General features: G+C 44.3%; 3 protein-coding genes, 2 long non-coding RNA genes and 1 pseudogene across 5 annotated transcripts; 2 read left to right on the top strand and 4 right to left on the bottom strand.

The window, feature by feature from the left end:
• Nucleotides 1–3464: 3464 nt before the first annotated feature.
• LOC118938232 lies at nt 3465–3979 on the bottom strand. Its single transcript, XR_005035478.1, has 2 exons — nt 3888–3979; nt 3465–3623 (listed from the first exon to the last, which is right to left on the bottom strand). It is a non-coding gene; the product is annotated as an uncharacterized LOC118938232 (long non-coding RNA).
• A 21-nt stretch (nt 3980–4000) lies between these two features.
• LOC118938541 lies at nt 4001–6257 on the bottom strand. Its single transcript, XM_036942610.1, has 4 exons — nt 5783–6257; nt 5318–5410; nt 4090–5156; nt 4001–4033 (listed from the first exon to the last, which is right to left on the bottom strand). The coding sequence occupies exons 1-4, from the start codon at nt 5913–5915 to the stop codon at nt 4001–4003; spliced, it is 1326 nt and encodes a 441-aa protein (XP_036798505.1). The 5' UTR covers nt 5916–6257.
• Nucleotides 6258–13394: 7137 nt separating this feature from the next.
• LOC118938226 (ATP-dependent RNA helicase DDX39A-like) lies at nt 13395–16586 on the top strand. Its single transcript, XM_036940514.1, has 4 exons — nt 13395–13556; nt 14073–14272; nt 15087–15214; nt 15644–16586. The coding sequence occupies exons 2-4, from the start codon at nt 14074–14076 to the stop codon at nt 15938–15940; spliced, it is 624 nt and encodes a 207-aa protein (XP_036796409.1). The 5' UTR covers nt 13395–13556; nt 14073; the 3' UTR covers nt 15941–16586.
• Nucleotides 16587–16966: 380 nt separating this feature from the next.
• Nucleotides 16967–17595, top strand: LOC118938540 (annotated as a pseudogene).
• A 5140-nt stretch (nt 17596–22735) lies between these two features.
• On the bottom strand, nt 22736–23250 carry LOC118938231. Its single transcript, XR_005035477.1, has 2 exons — nt 23159–23250; nt 22736–22894 (listed from the first exon to the last, which is right to left on the bottom strand). It is a non-coding gene; the product is annotated as an uncharacterized LOC118938231 (long non-coding RNA).
• A 21-nt stretch (nt 23251–23271) lies between these two features.
• LOC110485840 lies at nt 23272–25528 on the bottom strand. The gene is made up of 4 exons (XM_021557033.2): nt 25054–25528; nt 24589–24681; nt 23361–24427; nt 23272–23304 (listed from the first exon to the last, which is right to left on the bottom strand). Exons 1-4 carry the CDS (start codon nt 25184–25186, stop codon nt 23272–23274), a joined length of 1326 nt encoding a protein of 441 aa, XP_021412708.2. The 5' UTR covers nt 25187–25528.
• Between the last annotated feature and the right edge of the window lie 379 nt (nt 25529–25907).

Genomic DNA, 25907 nt, shown 5'->3' with positions numbered 1-25907 from the left:
AACTGCCAGCTGGTGAAGCGTGATTCATCACTCCAGAGAATGCGTTTCCACTGCTCCAGAGTCCAAAGGCGGCAAGCTTTACGCCACTCCAGCCAATGCTTGGCATTGCGCATGGTGATCTTATGTTTGTGTGCGCCTGCTCGGCCATGGAAACCCCCTTCATGAAGCTCCCGACAAACAGTTATTATGCTGACGTTGCTTCCAGAGGCAGTTGGGAACTCGGTAGTGAGTGTTGCAACTGAGGACAGATTTTTTTTGACTCGCTACAACACTCGGCAGTCCCGTTCTGTGAGCTTGTGTGGCCTACCACTTCACGGCTGAGCCGTTGTTGCTCCTAGACGTTTCCAATTCACAATAACAGCACTTACAGTTGACCGGGGCAGCTCTAGCAGGGCAGATATTTGACAAACTGACTTGTTGAAAAGGTGGCATCCTATGATGATGCCACGTTGAAAGTCACTGAGCTCATCAGTAAAGGCCATTCTACTGCCAATGTTTGTCTACAGAGATTGCATGACTGTGTGCTCAATTTTTATACATCTGTCAGCAGAGGATGTTGCTGAACTGTCCGAATCCACTAATTTGAAGTGGTGTCCACATACTTTTGTTAATATAGCGTATCTGAGTGACTCAAACATTATAACAAAATCAATTGGGGGCCCCATGCCAAAACATTTGGGGAATTTTAGGGGAAACATTGCAATGTTGTTTTTGTAATATTATCACCCCTCTAGTATGTGATGTCTCTGAAACAATACAGTTATACTGATCTGTAGGATCCTGTATCTGGGCAAATATTGGATTGCTTTGTGAGTAACTTTAACTAATTGCCATTCCATTTCCGCTTTATTCCGTGCTGTAATGTAAAGTGCTTCCAAAATAATATGAACAACAGACTAGAAGGGAGCTTGTAGTAGCTGCAGTAGGGCAGGATACTGGAGTTTTAGACTTGATATGTCAGGTCATGGAGTTGCTCCCAGTAGCTCAGCGTCTTCAGGATAATGGAGTGGAACCTTTAGCACAGGGCAGGCCTCTGCTGATCGCTACAACCATCCAACCACAGTGAGAGAGTCGGTGTGACGAACAGATAGACAGAACATCCGAGATGCAGAGACAGACAGACAGACAGACACAGACATCAGGACAGGTTTATGATATCCCTCCCTCCTACTACGGTCCTTATTGTGGCATTCAGCAGTTTTGTACAGCAGAAGCACGCCACAGCCAAGCCGGTGTAAAACACAAAGACTTAATCTGACAACATCACAAAGGCATATTAGTTTACCATTCATTCACAGTTCACCTTAGCATGGATTGCCATAACAACAGCAAGTAGCAGGGATGATGAGAAAGAAGTGAGGTTTACACAGCTGTGTGTAAATGCCAACTGTCACTTTTACTGAGCTGTAATGTTCAAATGTCCCATCCGTGTGTGTGTGGTAATCTGGTATAGTGTTTAATTTCAAAACAAGGTCATGAGGATGTGTGAAGATCAGACAATTGTTTTCTAGAGACTTAGTGTTTCACTCTCTGTATGGTGAGTGCATTTCCTAGATAAGGTTAAAATAAATTACTTGATTTCTCACTCAACACACCCTGTGCTGGTGAAATCTACCCAGCGTTTTCACTTGGTGGTACATGTCTCTAGTCTGTTCTGTTCTAGCGTTTATAATATTAACAATAATTAGCCTGAAATGCAAGGTAATTTATTCCTTGAAAAGTAGTCCCCAAAAAGACTGAAAGCAGATGCTTGGGGCAGAATACTTCACTTTTTTTTATAGTCAGCCATAATACCTCTTCCATAATAAAATGTTTGAGATCTTTCGCTCTCATCTTTTGGAGTAAAGCCAACCCAAGGGACACCCATTTCTGACTACAATATTCTAACGGCTGTAGCATGCCTTCACTAGCAAAAAATAATACATCTGAAGGACAAATAACCTGCGTTGTATAGGCTACAAAGAACTGGCTGAGGATGTAATTAGTAGGCTTTTGCCTGTTTCGGTTTGTGTGATGGCACTTAGCACGATTTCAGGCCAATATGCTAATGCCTATGGCTGCTACCTGTACAACAGGCTCTCGCGCTGCAGATGATGCTCCAGTATATGTCACCAATTCAAATGTCAGTTCAATCCTATGTCTTGCAGTGCAATGTGATAGAAGAAGGCTATTTAAAACATTGCAACGATTGTATAACGATATATGCAATGGAGGCCGCGCAAGCAAAGAGGCTACAAGGTGTCCTCTTATTTCTGTGGGTAAAACTGTAGGCTACAGAAAAATAACAGGGTTGGTAACCTATTTCGGCTATTTTCTTTTTCGGTTGCCTTCCCTTTCCATTGAGGGGCTTATTCGCTTTCCGGAAATATGCAAATGAAGACCACTGTATTAATTCGACAAGAGAGAAATGAAGCAGTATCAGCACCGCTGTCGCCGAGTAACCTCTGATGAAGATTATAACAGAACATGGCCAAGATGTTCAAATGTTCATAAATGACAAGCATGGTCAAATAATAAGTCTGGGACAGGTAGCACGTCCGGTGAACAGGTCAGGATTCCATAGCCGCAGGCAGAACAGTTGAAACTGGAGCAGCAGCACGGCCAGGTGGACTGGGGACAGCAAGGAGTGATCATGCCAGGTAGTCCTGAGGCATGGTCCTAGGGCTCAGGTCCTCCGAGAGAGAGAAAGAAAGAGAGAATTAGAGAGAGCATACTTAAATTCACACAGGACACCGGATAAGACAGGAGAAGTACTCCAGATATAACAAACTGACCCTAGCCCCCCGACACATAAACTACTACAGCATAAATACTGGAGGCTGAGACAGGAGGGGTCAGGAGACACTGTGGCCCCATCCGATGATACCCCCGGACAGGGCCAAACAGGAAGGATATAACCCCACCCACTTTGCCAAAGCACAGCCCCCACACCACTAGAGGGATATCTTCAACCACCAACTTACCAACCTGAGACAAGGCCGAGTATAGCCCACAAAGATCTCCGCCACGGCACAACCCAAGGGGGGGTGCCAACCCAGACAGGAAGATCACATCAGTGACTCAACCCACTCAAGTGACGCACCCCTCCTAGGGACGGCACTCTATTGTGCTTTAGAGATTTATTCCCTCTAAAAAAAAATGTAAAATGAGGGAATTATTATTCAAATGTAACTCTTATTATGTCAATTGCAATTAGGTTAGGGCATTATTATAGCCTGTACTGCTATAATGACTGGCACAGTGAACATACTCATAACAATGATACTGAAGTAGACAGCAAATTGACCTTAAGAATCTATAGCATGCAGGTGGGTCTGTAAAACAAAAACTCAAGAAGAAGAAGATCAAAATAGATGCAAGTTGTGTTTATTGAATTAAATGTGGTGTAATAAAATGAGTTGTGAGTAGGGGGGGTTGTCTCCCTCCCTCTTCTGTTGGCTTTGAGAGTTTATTTAGAAAGTGGGTTGGGGGAGGTGGCAGCAGGGTTTTCCCAAACTCGTCTTCTGAACAGTTACTTTTGCATTTTTTTTTTTTGCAGGGGAAGCAAAATAGTTTTGCCAGGGCGGCTGTGATCCGCGGGAGGAGAGCCTGTTTTTTCTTAGGCTCATCTGCAGCCACAGTACCTGAACAGGTGACAGAGAACAAGGCATGAAATCAGGGTCGTGTTCATTAGGGTACACAGTAGCAAAATATTTTGAAACGGAAAACAAAAACAAGCATTTGTTATTGGCAAGTTCAAGAAAGTTCCTCCCTGTTTTAGTCCGCGGTCTTCCATTTAGTGGCTAATGAATAAGACCCTGATAACTTCATCATAGTCTCCCGTCCTTACGTTACAATAGTGTGCTGAAGACAGATGCACATGTTGACTGACAGAAATGAGGACTTACTATCATTGCCAAGAGGAGACACCTTGTTCTTCTTCTGGTTCTTGTTATTTCCTCGCTTCTTCTTTCTTGACTTTCTCACTTCTTTCTTCATAGCCTCTTCCTTCTCTTTCTTCTTAGTAGAGAGAGAAACAGACATGAGTCGATGCCTCACAATCAAACAGCCCAAATAACAAAACGATCTACTAGTTCTTTGCCGTCTCACCTGTGTGGAGGTGATGTCCTCGAGGTCTGTGGAGAGGGCGCTGCTGATGGTCTTGGTGCTTTCAGAAAGGTAGCTAATTACCTGGGACTTCTCAGAGATGGCTGAGCTTACACTGGTCTTTTCCAAACCAGTGCTGTCATCAGCCATCTCCTCTAGGTCCTCTTCTAGAGTTTCCCTCCAAGCTAGGAGCTCCTCGGTGAGGGTGACGTCACTCCTTGAGGAGGTTGAGGAGTGTGACCTCCCACTACCACGGCTCCTCCTGGCTCCAAAATGGCCGTCGAAACTCCAGTCCTCGGAATAGTCATCTATGACTTGTGTGATGGTGTCCGCCATGCACCTGATGGCTCCCTCGCTACCAGAGCGTGCGGCACGCAGTTGAGCCCGGTTGGAGTCCGAACGCAGGGACAATCTTTTAGCCGCAGTCTTCACGATGGCCTTCACCGCATCCTCCCCACTGAATTGGATGCTCTCCTCCAGGCCAAAGACGACAGAGATGTCAGCATACTTCAGGGCATGCTGGACCTCCACAAAGAGATCCTTCATCAGCCTGAAGGGGTCATTAGCCCTCCTTGTCTGGGGGGACTCTGAGGCCTCCAGTCGGCACATGATGCCGTGGAGAATAAACTTCAGAGTCTGGGGGCTCATGACGGTGGCCCAGGGAGTGCTGCAAAGGAGGATGTGCTCCTTGCCTGGTAGGAGGGAGGGAATCTTCTCCAGGGGGTCCTGCCTGTTCTTGGTAGGCATCAGGGAGCTGTCACTCATCTCGGAGACCTCAGCCTCCCCCACCTCTTCTTCCAGGGTCTGGGAAGGAGCTGCCCGTGCTGCATGGGTGTTCGGCACAGTGTTGTCCTTCATGGAGGTGCTGGGGACTACCTCTTCTTCATCCAGGCAGGGTCTGGGCAGAAAACCGTCCAGAGTCTGGGCAGGAGCTGCCCATGCTGCCTGGGTTGAGGTGGAGGGTTTAGGGTATGAGACAGTCATGACACTTACAACCACCTCCTCTTCGTCCTTGGGTGAAGAGGAACACGGAGAGCCAGGGAACCTTTCTCTGGCACCGGAATCCAATCCTAAGAAAACACACTCATATTCTGAACTGGTTCAAAGCCACATCCATGTATAACACTATGCAGTATCTAGTACATTTACTATAATGGTAATACACTGGTTATTACACAAGTTATTACATGGTTATTACTGGTGATATGGGCAAAACAGGTTATAAGTGTACCTTTCTGGATGATGAGCCTGGCCTTGTAATCGTCGTTGCAGGTACTGTTCAGGATGTCTCCCACCCTGGTGGTCAGGACCTGGCAGACGGCCCCTAGTCAAATCAAAATGTATTTAATACAGGGGTGTCAAACTCATTCCATGGAGGGCTAAGTGTCTGCGGGTTTTAGTTTTTTCCTTTCAATTAAGACCTAGACAACCAGGTTAGAGGAGTTTCTTACTAATTAGTGACCTTAATTCATCAATCAAGGGTGGAGTGATACCCTGCAGAAACCCGGCCTTCTATAGAATGAGTTTGACATTTGATTTAAAGTAATTCTTCACACATAACATGTCTCCAAACACTGTATAGAAAAATAAGAAAGAAAAAGGAGAGAAAATGAAAGTACCATTACTGACAATAAGAGAAAAGAAAGAAGGGGAATGTGCGGGTGCAAAAGACGGTAAAAACAACATAATAACTAACCTAGAGCCTCCTTGTTGTCATCGGAGAGGGAGGGGGAGCTGGAGGACTGGAGGGTAACTTTAGTGCCCTTCTTGATAGCTGGCAGGACACCTACAGAAAGAGGATCGTAGACATTAGTGGATCCTTCCACCATATATCGTTTTAGAATTCTATCAATAAATCCATGTACTTTGGAAGTGGAGATGAATACTCACGGTAACTGATTGTTTGAGTTAGAGTTTGAGGCAGTGCCAACATACCAACTACTTGGCGGCTTAATTTTTTCACCCCTGACTTAGCCTCCCTAGACCTTCTAGCCTTGATAACCTCTGTGGCCTTCTTTTCTGCCTTTGCTATATTTGCCTCTCGGCTGGGCCTGGGGCCTTGCGGGGGCTTCGGCACAAGGTTCTGAGACAAATAACAACAGTGGGGAAATCATATCACCATAGAAACCACATTTTTCACCATAGGCATGATGGTACTGAGTGACATGTCACATAAGGGTTAACCTTAGAATTAGAATCAGAATTAAAATCTGAATTCCAATACTATTAGTTCTAACTAGTAGGTGGTCCATGTGTCTTAATGGCGTTATTATTGCGTTGTAAACTGGTTTTCAACCCTTCGTATTACTAGATTGCAACCAACTGGCCTCCGTGACAACCAGACGTTTTGCAACAGAACTAAAATATGTTTCTTACCTTTCGAGGGCTATCCTGGAGGCAGTCTACCAGGGCTGGCAGGCTTAGTCCATCATGGCCAGCGGAATGGACATCTGCCATTCGAGGGCTATCCTGGAGGCAGTCTACCAGGGCTGGCAGGCTTAGTCCATCATGGCCAGCGGAATGGACATCTGTCTGGAGCACTTGCTCTCCAGCACTAGCTTGGAGGGTCCTAGCCTGGGGTATAGGAACATAAGGAAATACATATAACTTAAGCCCTCCATTATTATGCCCACTTTTCCAACTATAAACCATAACCTTAGAATTACAATCAATATTCAAATCTGAATTCCAAAACTATTAGTTCAAAACTAAACTCAGCAAAAAAAGAAACGTCCTCTCACTGTCAACTGCGTTTATTTTCAGAAAACTTAACATGTTTATGGTTCATTGAACAAGCATGGGAAACAGTGTTAAAACCCTTCACAATGAAGATATGTGAAGATATTTGTTTTTTTACGAATTATCATTAAAATACATGGTCCTGAAAAAGGGACGCTTCTTTTTTTGCTGAGTTTAGTAGGTGGTCCATGTGTCTTAATGGCTTTATTATCACGTTGTAAACTGGTTTTCAACACGTCATATTACTAGATTGCAACCAACTGGTCTCTGTTACAACCAGACGTTTTGCAACAGAACTATAAGACGTTTTCTTACCTTTAGGGGGCTGTCAATGGGGCAGTCTACCAGGGCTGGCAGCCTTATTAGTCCATCATGGTCAGTGATGTCTGTCTGGAGGACCTGCTCTCCAGCACTAGCTTGGAGGGTCCCAGCCTGGGGTATATGAACATAAGGAAATACATTTAACCTTAGCCCTCATTTAATTATGCCCACTTTTCCAACTATAAATCATATCAATCTGTTTTTTACAGCATATAGGTTATACTACCAAGAAGATAGCCTCATTACATATCAAGAGGGATAGCCCCAGAATGAACAAACATTTTTTCATCACTTATGAGTCTTACTTTTAGAAGAATGTTTCTCAACGGTTTATGATTTCTATCCATTGTGCTTTCAGGCACCCTTCAGATTGGACCTGACTTTTTTTTTAAATAAACAAATACATTTTAAAATACATTTCAAACATTTTTTTTACAACATCTTGGCCAGTTATGCTGTACTTACACAGAATGTCTTCTTTGTCCACTCAAAGTGATTTATTTGAACATGAGGATGACTGTCCTTTGCAAAGCATCAGCTCAACTGAGGCAAAAGCAGCGCACTAAACATTTTCTTGAGTTCGTTTACGTCATAGGCTTCTATATTCCATCGTACATTATGACGTCAACTACAAAAGCACAGAGCGACCACTCCGGGAAATTAATGCATTGTTTCTGATCACATACGATATCTGAATTTTTTTTACAATGTAACCCAATTAATTTAGGTTCAGTGAGGTTTTATCGTATTATATGGATAAATGTTGCCCTCTGTTGGCCATAACTGATATATTATAGTCAAATAAATCAAATCATTGATGGGTTTGGTGAGGGAAGACAGATGTAGTAAGCTGATATGATCAGGACATGCACACATATTGCCCATGAATGAATACATGTTTTAAGCCAAATGTCTATTTGTCCAAGACAGTCATTGTTACGCCTTTGCCCAATATAGCTTCATGTCACACATCTATCATAATTTATACAAACTGGATGAATGCAGGCTGTTGGTTTGTAAATGTTGTAAATAAATATGTATATAGTATGCATATTATTATTATTGTTTCATTCACTTATCTTTTTGACCTGCACTGTTGGAGTTCAGATCTTAAGAATTAAGAACTTCACTGTACCCTACAATTTCATCTGCGACCGACTAATAAACTAATCTAATCGACTGGTTCCAAGAATGACATTTTAGGTCAAGTAAGGCCCTAGAAATGTATTGCTCGTTATTAATTTGAGCCAACGTTATTTCTGAATATTCACCTTGCCTTTGGAACCTATTTCCCTTCATAGCACTTTGCTGTCACAAAGTTTGAATTGTAGTATCTGGGATCTACATCGGTTTATATTAGTTACTGTGCTGTTACTAAGCAGTAATGCATTACGGCAGTGTTACGTTACTACACCTAATAGGAAATGCACATGCGCACTGGGGTGCCGCGAACTGTAGAGCACGAGGGGTTTTGACTAAACGAAAACTAACTGTACTCCCGTCTCCTGCCTGGTCATTTCTCCACAACACAAATATTACAGTGGCGACGAGGTGATTAAACTACATAAACGGACATTGCTTGAAGGGAAGAATGTTGCGTGAGTAATGAAACTCAAAATAATTATGTAATTCGTCAGTTATTTTTGATTTTCTTTCGCCAGTAGAGAAGGCTAGCACTGCTAGTACAGTATTCAGGAGCTGCCAAGTAGCAAGACTATTGGAGTCCAGAACAGCGACACTGCCCTCTTGTGGTTAAATAAATATAAAAAACTGTCATTGAAATTAGGCGATCTCAGTGAAGAAATATTGTACACGGTGTGTACATAATTACAAATGAGTGCAGTGAATGAAGTAATTGCAGAAACTTCTGAAGTGAAGAGTTAGGTGAAAATTAAGGAATAAGGAAACTGAACAATTAACTGAATGGCAACCATTGGTCGAGTACCAGAGTTTGAGGCTACAAAAGAGGATTTTGATTCCTATTTGGTGCGTTTTGAGCGTTGGCTGGCTGCAAATGAAATCAAAGATGGAAAGAAAGCAGACGTATTTCTCAGTGTTTTGGGTCCAACTGAGTATGGATTGCTGAAAGGTCTCATTGAACCAATGAAAGCAGTGGAGTTGAACTATGCAGAACTGACTGAAACTCTTTCAAGGTATTTCAAGCCTAAGCCAATTCTCATTGCAGAACGTTTCAGATTTTACCACTGGTGACCAGAGTCAAGGGGAAACCGTGGCTGACTACATCCTTGCTTTGAAAAGGCTGGCAAGAACATGTGAGTTTGCACGATTTCTTGATGATGCTCTCCGAGACAAGTTTGTATGTGGTCTCACAGGTGAAGCATATCACAGAAGGCTCTTGTCAGAGAAGGACCTGACCTGTAAGAAAGCCTGTGATATAGCACTTGGACTCGAGCTTGCCCACAGGTATACTATTGAGCTATCGGGACATGCAGAACATCAGAATGGTGTTCACAAGATCAGTGATGCACGTGGTGGAAAAAGCTCACAAAAGTCACACTTTTTTCAGTCCCGTCCTCAAGGTTACACAAGAACAAAGCAGCCCACATCTCAAAGGTCTAAGCCAAGTTGCTACAGATGTGGGGGAGATAATCATCAGCACAGTGAATGTCGATTCCAAAATGAAAAGTGCCACAATTGTGGAAAGGTTGGACATTTACAGTAAGGCCTCAAAACGCACAGCAAGAGCGCACAAAGTGTCAGACGCAGCACAAGAAGAGGAAGGTACAACTGAAACAGTAGTGGAACTGTTCAGTGTACACAGCTCAACAACTAAAAGATGGAATCTATCTCAACATGGAGTTAGCGGGAAAACAGGTTAAAATGCAGCTGGACACCGGAGCGTCTGTATCTCTGGTTCCAGAGAGACTCTACAAAGAAAAACTGAAAGAGTGTCCTCTTCAGCCCGCGTCCATCCGCCTTTCTTCATACACTGGTGACACTATTCCTGTGTTAGGGCAGATCCAGGTACAAGTCCGATATGAGGGAAAGGAGTGGACGCTACCGCTTGTCATTGTTAAAGGAGAAAAATCAGCCTTGCTAGGCAGAAACTGGCTACAAAAGATCAAGTTGAACTGGGGAGAAATCTTCAGTCTGAGAAATGACAAACCAGTGAGTCAGGCTACACTCACTAACATGCTGGAGAAGCACAAATAACTTTTCAAAGATGGCTACGGTGAAATACAAGACTTCACAGCAAAAGTCAGAGTGCAAGAAGGAACCAAGCCTATCTTTCACAAACCACCTGGACCGCCTACAGAAGAATAACATAATCACGAAAGTAGCGAGGAGTGACTGGGCCGCTCCGATTGTTGTAGTCCCAAAGAAAGACAAGACCGTCAGAATGTGCGGTGACTACAAGGTCACAGTAAATCGCTGCATACTACCAGAGGAATATCCACTACCAAACGCTGAAGATCTGTTTGCCACTCTAGCTGGTGGGAAGGTTTTCAGTAAGCTGGACCTAGCATTCACTTATCAGCAACTGAAGCTGGATCCAGAGTCAGAACAGTATCTGACCATCAATACACACAAGGGGCTATTCAGATTCAATCGCTTGGCCTATGGAATCTCGACAGCTCCAGCGATATTCCAACAAACAATGGATCAGATCTTGGACGGTATAGACCATGTTGTGTGCTTCATGGACGACATCCTCGTGTCAGCACCAACTATTGGAGAGCACCTTGTAGTGCTGAACAAAGTGATGTCAAGACTGGAGAAATATGGAGTGAGAATGAAACGCAGCAAGTGTGAGTTCCTCCAGGACTCAGTGGAGTATCTCGGATACAAGATTGATGCACAAGGCCTGCACCCAACCAACAGCAAGGTGGAAGCAATCGTAAACGCACCAGCACCCATATATATCTCAGAGCTGAGGTCATTTTTGGGGCTCCTGAACTATTACGGAAAGTTTGTGGCAAACTTGTCCACATTGTTGCATCCGCTTCACCAACTGCTGCAGGCCGATACAAAGTGGAATTGGTCCCCACAATGCGAAGAAGCATTCAAGACTTGCAAACAGCGTCTGCTAAAGAGCAAGTGGCTTGCCCACTATAACGCAGAGATGAAGCTGAGACTCGCGTGTGATGCATCTCCATACGGAGTAGGAGCCGTCATCTCACATGTTCTACCGTCAGGTGAAGAACACCCTATTGCATTTGCATCACAGACTCTGTCACCAAGTGAGAAAAATTATGCTCAAATTGAGAAGGAAGCCCTGAGCATAATATTCGGAGTGAAGAAGTTTCACAAATACCTCTACTGAAGGAAGTTCCAACTGCTGACAGATCACAAGCCTCTGTTGGCCATCCTTGGACCAAAATCAGCTATACCAACCCTTGCTGCACTTCGAATGCAACGTTGGGCTCTGATATTGTTAGCCTACGACTACGAGATTGAGTATAGACGATCCAGTGATCACGCAAATGCCGATGCACTATCAAGACTACCATGCAATAGTGACTCCGACAGTGAAGATGATAAAGCAGTCTTCCAGATCTCTCTCATTGATGAACTGCCCATATCTGCTTCTGACATAGCAGAGGAAACAAGGAAAGACCCAGTGCTTTCCAAAGTCTTGGACTTAACATTAGGCGGTTGGCCAACCTTCGTAAATGACGATAACCTTCGTCCATTCATCGACAAGAAAGACCAGTTGTCCACTGATCAAGGGTGTGTTCTGTGGGGATCAAGGGTGGTGGTACCTCACAAATTCCAGAGGAGACTGCTATCTGACCTGCATGAGGGACATCCAGGGATCACTCAAATGAAAGCACTCGCTCGCAGTTATCTGTGGTGGCCTGGACTGGATCAGGACATTCAACAGCATGTAGGCCACTGCTCACCTTGTGAAGCTGTTCGCAACAAGCCTGCTGCTGCGCCTCTTCATCCATGGTCCTGGGCTGCTACACCTTGGGAACGCATCCATGTGGATTACGCCGAAATTGACAAGCAACATTTCCTTGTTGATGTCCATTCCAAGTGGATGGAAGTGTTCCCTACTCAACTGACCACAGCTGAGAAGAACATCAATCTTCTCAGACACCTGTTTGCATCCTTTGGACTAGTCAAGGAGCTTGTATCGGACAATGGCCCTCCGTTCACGTCAAACGATTTTGAAATGTTTCTCAAGAACAATGGAGTAAGGCACATCCTGTCACCACCTTACCATCCGGCATCAAACGGAGCAGCAGAGAGAGCCGTGCAAACCTTTAAGAAGGCCTGGACTAGACTCAAGGTTCAGTCTGTGCCCACCCACCAAAGGCTTCCGCGGTTCCTGTTTACTTACCGTAACACACCACACACAGTAACGGAATGTACACCAGCTGAACTGTTTCTGAAACGCCAACCACGTACCCGCCTGACATTGTTGAAACCAGACTTGTCAAGCACTGTGGCGAAGCACCAGCTACAGCAGAAGAAAGCTCATGACAGACACTCAAAGACTGTCAGAGAATTCAAAGAGGAAGAGAGGGTGATGGTACGTGATTTCAGACTCAGGTGTGATCTTGCAACGCAGAGGACCTTTGACTTACCAAGTCCAAATTGGTCATCGCCAGGTCAACGTTCATGTGGATCATCTGCTACGGTCCAACGCCCCAGCAGAGACATGCCGAGAGAACAAGAACAATAACGACCCCCAGGACTATTCTCCTGACTGTGGACGTACGGGAGAGACAGAGCCTGACCTTCCACCCGAACCTGGCCCACCACAGGAAGCCCAGGAGGAGCGGAGATATCCTATTCGACAGCGAAGGGCACCTCAACAGCTTGACCTGTGAGTTGAGCTGGTTAAGGAGGTAACGGACAGTAAAACAAACACTTTAATATGTCCTAGATAAAAGGAAAGAAAAAGGACATTACCTGGGTTAGTTATTAGGACACAAACTCCATCTTCGGGGCAGAATAATCCCCTGGATTTGTGCTGGGCTCTGAAAAGTCTGCTTCAACCCAGTAGTTGAAAAATGTTTAAGAATGCATTGTTCAGATATTGCATTAGTAGTTACCTAACATATTTACCTTGTTCTCTGGGAGTTAAACACTATGGGGGAGGAGTGTAGTATCTGGGATCTACATCGGTTTAAATTTGTTACTGTGCTGTTACTAAGCAGTAATGCATTACAGCAGTGTTACGCTACTACACCTAATAGGAAATGCACATGCGCACTGGGGTGCCGCGAACTGTAGAGCACGAGGGGTTTTGACTAAACGAAAACTGCCTGGTCATTTCTCCACAACACAAATATTACATGAATGAGGAGGCGGCTGCCATTGTTTGTGCGGAGAGTGAGGCATGATTCCTTGTTCAACTTGATTGAATCGGGCAACTGGCTAACTACTGTAAACTGAGTTGCAGGGTGGTCGCTGGTCCAATCCTTGTTTCTAGCTAGGTAAATTGTAATGATTATGTGCCAAATGTATTCGCTTCCCATTTTGCGTACTGTCCAGCTTTGGCGGTGTGCGTGCGTCCTGCTACTAGCATTATTAGCAGCTAGCTAATGCTATGTAGGAATACACATTAGACGAGTGTTTCCCAAACTCGGTCCTAGGGACCTCAGGGGGTTTTGGTTTTTGCCGTAGCACTACACAGCTGATTCCAATAAGCATCAAGCTTTGATTGAGTCAGCTGTGTAATGTTGGGGGGGAAACGTGCACCCCTTGGAGTCCCAAGGACTGAATATGGAAAACCCTGTGCTAGACTAGGATTCAATTTAGAAAGTGAAATTACAAGAATTGGAATCCTCATGTAAAATAACTAAGGTTAGATGGTGAGGAATTGTACATAGATTATTGAATTGGCATTTCAATTACCCTTCTGAATTTACTGTATTGTTGATACAGCGCCCACCCCCAAACTAGTCTCCAGTCTTGCCTAGCTTCAACTAACGCAAGTACCCCTTCTCTAGAATGGCAGAGAACGACGTTGACAACGAGCTGTTGGACTATGAGGAGCCTCAGGTTGCCCCGGAGACCGCCACACCTGCTGGCAAGAAGGAGGAAAAGGGCTCTTACGTCTCCATCCACAGCTCCGCATTCCGAGACTTCCTGCTCAAACCAGAGCTGCTCCGCGCCATTGTCGACTGTGGCTTTGAACATCCCTCTGAAGGTGAGCCTCACAGGCACTTCCCACCTTCAACCAAAGACTGTTTTTGACTTTGTCCATTCTGTGTGTGTCAAATGGCATCCTATTCCTGACATAGTGTACTACTATTGAGCTGGGCCCATAGGGCTTTGTTCAAAACTAGCACTGTGTGTGACTGGGCCCTGGTGGAAAGTAAAGTAGGGTGTCATTTGGGACTCTGACAATGAGTTATCCATGTATGCCCCTTCAAGCATCACATCATACTTAAACTGGTCATCTCTGTATACCTGTCGCAAGACCCACTGGTTGATGCTTATTTATAAAACCCTCTTAGGCCTCACTCCCCCTCCCCTATCTGAGATATCTACTGCTGCCCTCATACTCCACATACAGCACCTGTTCTGCCAGTCACATTCTGTTAAAGGTCCCCAAAGCGCACCTATCCCTGGGTCGCTCCTCTCTTCAGTTTTCTGCCCCTAGTGATTTACAGTTTTATCTCAATCTCTTCATTCAAAGACTCAATCATGGACACTCTTACAAAGCAGCCACAACTGTCAGTGTGATGTGTTGTCTACCTTCTTTCCCTTTGTGCTGTTGTCTGTGCCCAATGTTTGTACAATGTTTTGTGCTGCTACCATGCTGTGTTGTCATGTGTTGATGCCTTGCTATGTTGTCTTAGGTCTCTCTTTATGTAGTGATGTGTGTTTTGTCCTATATATATTTTTTTTAAATGTTAAATCCCAGGCCCCAATCCCTGCAGGAGGCCTCTTGGTAGGCCGTCATTGTAAATAAGAATTTGTTCTTAACTAACTTCCCTAGTTACGTTTCTGTCTTTCAGTCCAACATGAGTGCATCCCACAGGCCATCCTCGGCATGGACATCCTGTACCAGGCCAAGTCTGGTATGGGCAAGACGGCTGTGTTTGTACTGGCCACCCTGCAGCAGATTGAGCCTGTGTACGGGCAGGTGAGTGGTTGAATAATGAAATTAATCTCTACCTTGTGGAAGCAGCAACTGAATTGCTGTTACATCCTCCCTCCTTTACTAAAAATAGCTTTCGATTGAGAATCCATTGAGTGCTTTGTAGTTTAGGAATAGGCTTAATCTGTATCTGGGGATACTTGCATAAGAAAGTGTCTAATCGCCAACTTTATTTAACCTTTATTTGGACTAGGCAAGTCAGTTAAGAATAAATTCTTATTTACAATGGCGGCCTACCCCGGCCAAACCCTAATGACGCTGGGCCAATTGCAGTCTGAATTTGTTCTCCTTTTAATCTCACTGTTTACACTGCTGTTCTATCCTATTGGATAATCTTGTGTGCTTTTTGTTTCTCTGCTGTCCAGAGAGTTCTGTATTAAACATCCTCCCCTACCTCTCTCTCTGTCTATACAGGTGTCTGTGCTGGTGATGTGCCACACACGAGAGCTGGCCTTCCAGATCAGCAAAGAGTATGAGTGCTTCTCCAAGTGCAGGCCTACCGTCAAGGCAGCCGTGTTCTTCGGGGGCCTGTCCATCAAGAAGGACGAGGACGCGCTGACGAAGAACAGCCCCCACTTTGTATTGGTAACGCCCGGCCGCATCCTGGCCCTCATCCGCAACAAGACCCTCAACCTGAAGAACGTGAAGCACTTTGTCCTGGACGAGTGTGACAAGATGCAAATTCAGACCACAGTAGGACGGGGGGGCTGATGCCAGATGTGAGTGACGGGAGCAAGGAGTAAGTTGAAACGTCACAGAGGAACGGTCAATTGAAAACGTGTTCCAATGTACCTACTAGCATACCACTTAGAATGCACTTCTAATACACTGTCCTACTAAGTAGTAGTGGATCTTGGAACAGAATGGGATAGATGGTGTGACTTAAGTAAGGATTTAGCCAAAACGTAGGAAAGTATTTACATTTTATGTAGTCCCGTGGTTATGTACATGTTCTGAAACTTAAAGTTGCAGTTTTACACACACACAGATGAACCCATCTCCCTAAATTGCACTTTGAAGAGGCAATCGGCAGTATAAACATTAATGAAGCATCTTCCTCGCTCCTGTTTTGGAGGGGTAGGTCTGGAGAAATTTAACCACTCTGAAATTCGTAGAGCTATATGCAAGGACTGACCGTCAATGATATCAGAATTATCATTTTGACCATGTTTTGAGACTATATAGTTTATTTTTGCGTTTACTTTGTTTACAAGCATTGGAATGAAACAAGCTTGTATTTTGGGTTCTGATGGGGTACGAAAGTTGAACTAAGCTCATGGGCATTTGTTATTCTTTTAATTTTAAATGTCTAAAAATGGATGTAGAAACTGCAGATATCCCCCCCCCCTTTTTTTCAAGGGATTTTGGATATGGCTTAATATTCATGTAAAAAGTTCCAGTCTAGCACATCTATGCTTTGTCTTTTCGTGACTGTCTGTCTCACAAATGGCCAGAGTTGACCCTCTCTTCACCTGGGTCTGGGGCTCTGGACATTTTCGGGAGGAACAGTCCTGGCATTAAAGCTATAATGAAAAATAAAGTTCCATCCAGCTCTAGTACTAGTAATTGATGTTCACAATCAGATTTGTAGTTCTTCATTCACCAACACAGAATGTGGTTTACTCCTTTTTTTCACTTAATGTGGCTAGGTTTATAAAACTGCCCTAAATAGTGACACTTTCCCCATGTTCTATTCATTAGGGCACACTAGCAAAATGTTTAGCACTGGAAGTCCTGGTAGTCCCTCCCTGTGTTTGGTGCTTAATGAATATCTCCTGTAGCCCATGGAGGTGTTTGTGGACGATGAGACCAAGCTGACGCTGCACGGCCTGTAGCAGTACTACTGCAAGCTGAAGGACAGCGAGAAGAACCACAAGCTCTTCGACCTGCTCGACGTGCTCGAGTTCAACCAGGTACGGACAGAGGTCTTTTCAGAGACGTAATTTATAAAACATAAGTGAGTTGAATGTATTTTGTCCATGGATTTGAAAGTCACGTTTTTAAATACAATTTTACTCATTCAAGTGAACTAAGTCTATGCACTGACAAAGTTTCTGCCTGTGAGTTTTATGCCCTGTGTTTTTCGTCTTCAGAGTGTACATTTATTTGACCAGGGTAAAGCCAGGGTGCCATATCAGATGCAGCATGGGTTTTGTGCCCCATGTTTGTCTTCGGGGTCTCACTGCCATTTTCTCCCCTGTCTGAAGGTGGTGATCTTTGTGAAATCTGTGCAGCGCTGTGTGGCTCTGTCTCAGCTGAACTTCCCTGCAATCGCCATCCACAGGGGCATGGCCCAGGAGGAGAGGTGGGTTCTGATGGAGAGGAAAAAATCACTGGCTAAACCCTACAGTCTATGCACTTGTTAAAATCTGAGCCGTTTTGATTGGTATAAGCAATATTAGGATATTGCTTACACTTCAAGTCATCTCAGATATTAATAAGTGCATAGGGTTTAGGGGTAGATTTGGGATTGGGTCTTGGCTTTCATTGGGAATTTCTGATTTGGACAAAAGAATGTCCTCGACTTTTCCGTCCCCTTATCCGTAAAAACTAAGGAGTCATTGTTCGCTGATGATTCATGTTTTCTTTTAAAACCACAATTGGAGTCTCTCCACGGCCTCTTAGAGGATCTATATACTTTTGCTATCCTCTCTGGATTAAAACCAAATTATGATAAATGTACCATATTACATATTGGATCACTAAAAAAATGCACATTTTACATTACCATGTAGTTTACCAATTAAATGGTCTGACGGAGATGTGGACATACTCGGTATACAAATCCCAAAAGAAAGAAATTATCTCACTCCAATATTTTTTTATAGAAAGTTTGCAAAAATAGATAAGATCTTGCTACCTTGGAAAGGAAAATACCTGTCTATTTGTGGAAAAATCACCCTGATTAACTCCTTAGTTATATCAGTGTACCTATTTGCTTATGGTTTTGCCTAAACCTAGTGTTTACAAAAGTAACACATTCCAAAACAACAGAAAACCCATTATACAAATAACACAGCAAAATATCTTATTAAGAATGCACATGTTCATTCACAATCGACATTAAATGGCAGCTACTCTTCGCTACAACCGAGCAGGGCTCATATTACTCTCTTCAAACTTAACTCTAACTTCCTCAAGATGTTACTAAGACACACCTTAAACACTCTTGACATGTTAGCGAGTTATAACATTTAAATGACTCTTTTTTTTATCATCAATAAAGTACCTGAAAACAGGGGAGAAATAATCACGAGAGTGATACGGTGTTGTTTTCTCAATTCAACTTTTAGTTCAATGAGAAAAGACCGCGATTTCCCCAGGAATATGGGTGGAGACCAGAGCAATCGATCTCCAGCTCATAGATTAAGAGCATTTCGTAGATCACAGATTAACACTTAGGCACCACAAAATAAAGTAATCAATATAACGTTTACCCATTACTCTCACAATTCGTACCCTTTGTACGCTTGAACTTTAACACAATTATATGAATGTTTTCAATCTCTATCAACTAATACTGAATGCATGATCTTTTTAACCTTAGATGTTTTAAGATCCTCAGATACTATGAACTTACTAATACTTTTTAATGTATAACAGGCTATGAATATTTCCTTTAACCTGTCACATATGTATATATATGTATATATATGCATGCGTGTATGGATATATATATTTACCCCAAAAATATGGGGGATTGGAAATGATGCAGACAATTACATAGGAAGCAACATTCTATCCGCAATATTAAGCTAAAAGAAAAAAAAGCTGTTTGATGGGGTTAAGGTCAGGGCTCTGTGCAGGCCAAACCATTTCTGTTTGGAACTCCCTTTGTGCACGGAGGCATTGTCATGCTAAAACAGGAAAGGGCATCGTATAGAATGTCATTGTACCCCTCACTGGAACTAAAGGGCCTATCCCGAACCATGAAAAATAGCCCCAGGCAATTCGTTATTCCTCCTCCAAACATTAGTTGGCACTATGCATTGTGGCAGGTAGCGTACTCCTGGCATCCGCCAAACCCAGATTTGTCCGTTGAACTGCCAGCTGGTGAAGCGTGATTCATCACTCCAGAGAATGCGTTTCCACTGCTCCAGAGTCCAAAGGCGGCAAGCTTTACGCCACTCCAGCCAATGCTTGGCATTGCGCATGGTGATCTTATGTTTGTGTGCGCCTGCTCGGCCATGGAAACCCCCTTCATGAAGCTCCCGACAAACAGTTATTATGCTGACGTTGCTTCCAGAGGCAGTTGGGAACTCGGTAGTGAGTGTTGCAACTGAGGACAGATTTTTTTTGACTCGCTACAACACTCGGCAGTCCCGTTCTGTGAGCTTGTGTGGCCTACCACTTCACGGCTGAGCCGTTGTTGCTCCTAGACGTTTCCAATTCACAATAACAGCACTTACAGTTGACCGGGGCAGCTCTAGCAGGGCAGATATTTGACAAACTGACTTGTTGAAAAGGTGGCATCCTATGATGATGCCACGTTGAAAGTCACTGAGCTCATCAGTAAAGGCCATTCTACTGCCAATGTTTGTCTACAGAGATTGCATGACTGTGTGCTCAATTTTTATACATCTGTCAGCAGAGGATGTTGCTGAACTGTCCGAATCCACTAATTTGAAGTGGTGTCCACATACTTTTGTTAATATAGCGTATCTGAGTGACTCAAACATTATAACAAAATCAATTGGGGGCCCCATGCCAAAACATTTGGGGAATTTTAGGGGAAACATTGCAATGTTGTTTTTGTAATATTATCACCCCTCTAGTATGTGATGTCTCTGAAACAATACAGTTATACTGATCTGTAGGATCCTGTATCTGGGCAAATATTGGATTGCTTTGTGAGTAACTTTAACTAATTGCCATTCCATTTCCGCTTTATTCCGTGCTGTAATGTAAAGTGCTTCCAAAATAATATGAACAACAGACTAGAAGGGAGCTTGTAGTAGCTGCAGTAGGGCAGGATACTGGAGTTTTAGACTTGATATGTCAGGTCATGGAGTTGCTCCCAGTAGCTCAGCGTCTTCAGGATAATGGAGTGGAACCTTTAGCACAGGGCAGGCCTCTGCTGATCGCTACAACCATCCAACCACAGTGAGAGAGTCGGTGTGACGAACAGATAGACAGAACATCCGAGATGCAGAGACAGACAGACAGACAGACACAGACATCAGGACAGGTTTATGATATCCCTCCCTCCTACTACGGTCCTTATTGTGGCATTCAGCAGTTTTGTACAGCAGAAGCACGCCACAGCCAAGCCGGTGTAAAACACAAAGACTTAATCTGACAACATCACAAAGGCATATTAGTTTACCATTCATTCACAGTTCACCTTAGCATGGATTGCCATAACAACAGCAAGTAGCAGGGATGATGAGAAAGAAGTGAGGTTTACACAGCTGTGTGTAAATGCCAACTGTCACTTTTACTGAGCTGTAATGTTCAAATGTCCCATCCGTGTGTGTGTGGTAATCTGGTATAGTGTTTAATTTCAAAACAAGGTCATGAGGATGTGTGAAGATCAGACAATTGTTTTCTAGAGACTTAGTGTTTCACTCTCTGTATGGTGAGTGCATTTCCTAGATAAGGTTAAAATAAATTACTTGATTTCTCACTCAACACACCCTGTGCTGGTGAAATCTACCCAGCGTTTTCACTTGGTGGTACATGTCTCTAGTCTGTTCTGTTCTAGCGTTTATAATATTAACAATAATTAGCCTGAAATGCAAGGTAATTTATTCCTTGAAAAGTAGTCCCCAAAAAGACTGAAAGCAGATGCTTGGGGCAGAATACTTCACTTTTTTTTATAGTCAGCCATAATACCTCTTCCATAATAAAATGTTTGAGATCTTTCGCTCTCATCTTTTGGAGTAAAGCCAACCCAAGGGACACCCATTTCTGACTACAATATTCTAACGGCTGTAGCATGCCTTCACTAGCAAAAAATAATACATCTGAAGGACAAATAACCTGCGTTGTATAGGCTACAAAGAACTGGCTGAGGATGTAATTAGTAGGCTTTTGCCTGTTTCGGTTTGTGTGATGGCACTTAGCACGATTTCAGGCCAATATGCTAATGCCTATGGCTGCTACCTGTACAACAGGCTCTCGCGCTGCAGATGATGCTCCAGTATATGTCACCAATTCAAATGTCAGTTCAATCCTATGTCTTGCAGTGCAATGTGATAGAAGAAGGCTATTTAAAACATTGCAACGATTGTATAACGATATATGCAATGGAGGCCGCGCAAGCAAAGAGGCTACAAGGTGTCCTCTTATTTCTGTGGGTAAAACTGTAGGCTACAGAAAAATAACAGGGTTTGGTAACCTATTTCGGCTATTTTCTTTTTCGGTTGCCTTCCCTTTCCATTGAGGGGCTTATTCGCTTTCCGGAAATATGCAAATGAAGACCACTGTATTAATTCGACAAGAGAGAAATGAAGCAGTATCAGCACCGCTGTCGCCGAGTAACCTCTGATGAAGATTATAACAGAACATGGCCAAGATGTTCAAATGTTCATAAATGACAAGCATGGTCAAATAATAAGTCTGGGACAGGTAGCACGTCCGGTGAACAGGTCAGGATTCCATAGCCGCAGGCAGAACAGTTGAAACTGGAGCAGCAGCACGGCCAGGTGGACTGGGGACAGCAAGGAGTGATCATGCCAGGTAGTCCTGAGGCATGGTCCTAGGGCTCAGGTCCTCCGAGAGAGAGAAAGAAAGAGAGAATTAGAGAGAGCATACTTAAATTCACACAGGACACCGGATAAGACAGGAGAAGTACTCCAGATATAACAAACTGACCCTAGCCCCCCGACACATAAACTACTACAGCATAAATACTGGAGGCTGAGACAGGAGGGGTCAGGAGACACTGTGGCCCCATCCGATGATACCCCCGGACAGGGCCAAACAGGAAGGATATAACCCCACCCACTTTGCCAAAGCACAGCCCCCACACCACTAGAGGGATATCTTCAACCACCAACTTACCAACCTGAGACAAGGCCGAGTATAGCCCACAAAGATCTCCGCCACGGCACAACCCAAGGGGGGGTGCCAACCCAGACAGGAAGATCACATCAGTGACTCAACCCACTCAAGTGACGCACCCCTCCTAGGGACGGCACTCTATTGTGCTTTAGAGATTTATTCCCTCTAAAAAAAAATGTAAAATGAGGGAATTATTATTCAAATGTAACTCTTATTATGTCAATTGCAATTAGGTTAGGGCATTATTATAGCCTGTACTGCTATAATGACTGGCACAGTGAACATACTCATAACAATGATACTGAAGTAGACAGCAAATTGACCTTAAGAATCTATAGCATGCAGGTGGGTCTGTAAAACAAAAACTCAAGAAGAAGAAGATCAAAATAGATGCAAGTTGTGTTTATTGAATTAAATGTGGTGTAATAAAATGAGTTGTGAGTAGGGGGGGTTGTCTCCCTCCCTCTTCTGTTGGCTTTGAGAGTTTATTTAGAAAGTGGGTTGGGGGAGGTGGCAGCAGGGTTTTCCCAAACTCGTCTTCTGAACAGTTACTTTTGCATTTTTTTTTTTTGCAGGGGAAGCAAAATAGTTTTGCCAGGGCGGCTGTGATCCGCGGGAGGAGAGCCTGTTTTTTCTTAGGCTCATCTGCAGCCACAGTACCTGAACAGGTGACAGAGAACAAGGCATGAAATCAGGGTCGTGTTCATTAGGGTACACAGTAGCAAAATATTTTGAAACGGAAAACAAAAACAAGCATTTGTTATTGGCAAGTTCAAGAAAGTTCCTCCCTGTTTTAGTCCGCGGTCTTCCATTTAGTGGCTAATGAATAAGACCCTGATAACTTCATCATAGTCTCCCGTCCTTACGTTACAATAGTGTGCTGAAGACAGATGCACATGTTGACTGACAGAAATGAGGACTTACTATCATTGCCAAGAGGAGACACCTTGTTCTTCTTCTGGTTCTTGTTATTTCCTCGCTTCTTCTTTCTTGACTTTCTCACTTCTTTCTTCATAGCCTCTTCCTTCTCTTTCTTCTTAGTAGAGAGAGAAACAGACATGAGTCGATGCCTCACAATCAAACAGCCCAAATAACAAAACGATCTACTAGTTCTTTGCCGTCTCACCTGTGTGGAGGTGATGTCCTCGAGGTCTGTGGAGAGGGCGCTGCTGATGGTCTTGGTGCTTTCAGAAAGGTAGCTAATTACCTGGGACTTCTCAGAGATGGCTGAGCTTACACTGGTCTTTTCCAAACCAGTGCTGTCATCAGCCATCTCCTCTAGGTCCTCTTCTAGAGTTTCCCTCCAAGCTAGGAGCTCCTCGGTGAGGGTGACGTCACTCCTTGAGGAGGTTGAGGAGTGTGACCTCCCACTACCACGGCTCCTCCTGGCTCCAAAATGGCCGTCGAAACTCCAGTCCTCGGAATAGTCATCTATGACTTGTGTGATGGTGTCCGCCATGCACCTGATGGCTCCCTCGCTACCAGAGCGTGCGGCACGCAGTTGAGCCCGGTTGGAGTCCGAACGCAGGGACAATCTTTTAGCCGCAGTCTTCACGATGGCCTTCACCGCATCCTCCCCACTGAATTGGATGCTCTCCTCCAGGCCAAAGACGACAGAGATGTCAGCATACTTCAGGGCATGCTGGACCTCCACAAAGAGATCCTTCATCAGCCTGAAGGGGTCATTAGCCCTCCTTGTCTGGGGGGACTCTGAGGCCTCCAGTCGGCACATGATGCCGTGGAGAATAAACTTCAGAGTCTGGGGGCTCATGACGGTGGCCCAGGGAGTGCTGCAAAGGAGGATGTGCTCCTTGCCTGGTAGGAGGGAGGGAATCTTCTCCAGGGGGTCCTGCCTGTTCTTGGTAGGCATCAGGGAGCTGTCACTCATCTCGGAGACCTCAGCCTCCCCCACCTCTTCTTCCAGGGTCTGGGAAGGAGCTGCCCGTGCTGCATGGGTGTTCGGCACAGTGTTGTCCTTCATGGAGGTGCTGGGGACTACCTCTTCTTCATCCAGGCAGGGTCTGGGCAGAAAACCGTCCAGAGTCTGGGCAGGAGCTGCCCATGCTGCCTGGGTTGAGGTGGAGGGTTTAGGGTATGAGACAGTCATGACACTTACAACCACCTCCTCTTCGTCCTTGGGTGAAGAGGAACACGGAGAGCCAGGGAACCTTTCTCTGGCACCGGAATCCAATCCTAAGAAAACACACTCATATTCTGAACTGGTTCAAAGCCACATCCATGTATAACACTATGCAGTATCTAGTACATTTACTATAATGGTAATACACTGGTTATTACACAAGTTATTACATGGTTATTACTGGTGATATGGGCAAAACAGGTTATAAGTGTACCTTTCTGGATGATGAGCCTGGCCTTGTAATCGTCGTTGCAGGTACTGTTCAGGATGTCTCCCACCCTGGTGGTCAGGACCTGGCAGACGGCCCCTAGTCAAATCAAAATGTATTTAATACAGGGGTGTCAAACTCATTCCATGGAGGGCTAAGTGTCTGCGGGTTTTAGTTTTTTCCTTTCAATTAAGACCTAGACAACCAGGTTAGAGGAGTTTCTTACTAATTAGTGACCTTAATTCATCAATCAAGGGTGGAGTGATACCCTGCAGAAACCCGGCCTTCTATAGAATGAGTTTGACATTTGATTTAAAGTAATTCTTCACACATAACATGTCTCCAAACACTGTATAGAAAAATAAGAAAGAAAAAGGAGAGAAAATGAAAGTACCATTACTGACAATAAGAGAAAAGAAAGAAGGGGAATGTGCGGGTGCAAAAGACGGTAAAAACAACATAATAACTAACCTAGAGCCTCCTTGTTGTCATCGGAGAGGGAGGGGGAGCTGGAGGACTGGAGGGTAACTTTAGTGCCCTTCTTGATAGCTGGCAGGACACCTACAGAAAGAGGATCGTAGACATTAGTGGATCCTTCCACCATATATCGTTTTAGAATTCTATCAATAAATCCATGTACTTTGGAAGTGGAGATGAATACTCACGGTAACTGATTGTTTGAGTTAGAGTTTGAGGCAGTGCCAACATACCAACTACTTGGCGGCTTAATTTTTTCACCCCTGACTTAGCCTCCCTAGACCTTCTAGCCTTGATAACCTCTGTGGCCTTCTTTTCTGCCTTTGCTATATTTGCCTCTCGGCTGGGCCTGGGGCCTTGCGGGGGCTTCGGCACAAGGTTCTGAGACAAATAACAACAGTGGGGAAATCATATCACCATAGAAACCACATTTTTCACCATAGGCATGATGGTACTGAGTGACATGTCACATAAGGGTTAACCTTAGAATTAGAATCAGAATTAAAATCTGAATTCCAATACTATTAGTTCTAACTAGTAGGTGGTCCATGTGTCTTAATGGCGTTATTATTGCGTTGTAAACTGGTTTTCAACCCTTCGTATTACTAGATTGCAACCAACTGGCCTCCGTGACAACCAGACGTTTTGCAACAGAACTAAAATATGTTTCTTACCTTTCGAGGGCTATCCTGGAGGCAGTCTACCAGGGCTGGCAGGCTTAGTCCATCATGGCCAGCGGAATGGACATCTGCCATTCGAGGGCTATCCTGGAGGCAGTCTACCAGGGCTGGCAGGCTTAGTCCATCATGGCCAGCGGAATGGACATCTGTCTGGAGCACTTGCTCTCC

This window comes from Oncorhynchus mykiss, chromosome 13 (genome assembly GCF_013265735.2).
Source record: "Oncorhynchus mykiss isolate Arlee chromosome 13, USDA_OmykA_1.1, whole genome shotgun sequence".
In the NCBI taxonomy this organism is placed as follows: domain Eukaryota; kingdom Metazoa; phylum Chordata; class Actinopteri; order Salmoniformes; family Salmonidae; genus Oncorhynchus; species Oncorhynchus mykiss.
The sequence above is the reverse complement of the archived record's forward strand: the minus strand, read 5'-3'. Positions and strand labels throughout refer to the sequence as shown.

Coding starts and splice junctions, on each gene's coding strand:
- LOC118938541 (XM_036942610.1), bottom strand. CDS start 5,915: ATGGTGGAAGGATCCACTAATGTCTACGATCCTCTTTCTGTAGGTGTC. Junction 5,157..5,317: donor CAGGCTCATCATCCAGAAAG/GTACACTTATAA, acceptor GTGTTTTCTTAG/GATTGGATTCCGGTGCCAGA. Junction 4,034..4,089: donor AGGACATCACCTCCACACAG/GTGAGACGGCAA, acceptor TTTGATTGTGAG/GCATCGACTCATGTCTGTTT.
- LOC118938226 (XM_036940514.1), top strand. CDS start 14,074: ATGGCAGAGAACGACGTTGACAACGAGCTGTTGGACTATGAGGAGCCT. Junction 14,273..15,086: donor CTTTGAACATCCCTCTGAAG/GTGAGCCTCACA, acceptor TCTGTCTTTCAG/TCCAACATGAGTGCATCCCA. Junction 15,215..15,643: donor TTGAGCCTGTGTACGGGCAG/GTGAGTGGTTGA, acceptor CTGTCTATACAG/GTGTCTGTGCTGGTGATGTG.
- LOC110485840 (XM_021557033.2), bottom strand. CDS start 25,186: ATGGTGGAAGGATCCACTAATGTCTACGATCCTCTTTCTGTAGGTGTC. Junction 24,682..25,053: donor TGACAACAAGGAGGCTCTAG/GTTAGTTATTAT, acceptor TGATTTGACTAG/GGGCCGTCTGCCAGGTCCTG. Junction 23,305..23,360: donor AGGACATCACCTCCACACAG/GTGAGACGGCAA, acceptor TTTGATTGTGAG/GCATCGACTCATGTCTGTTT.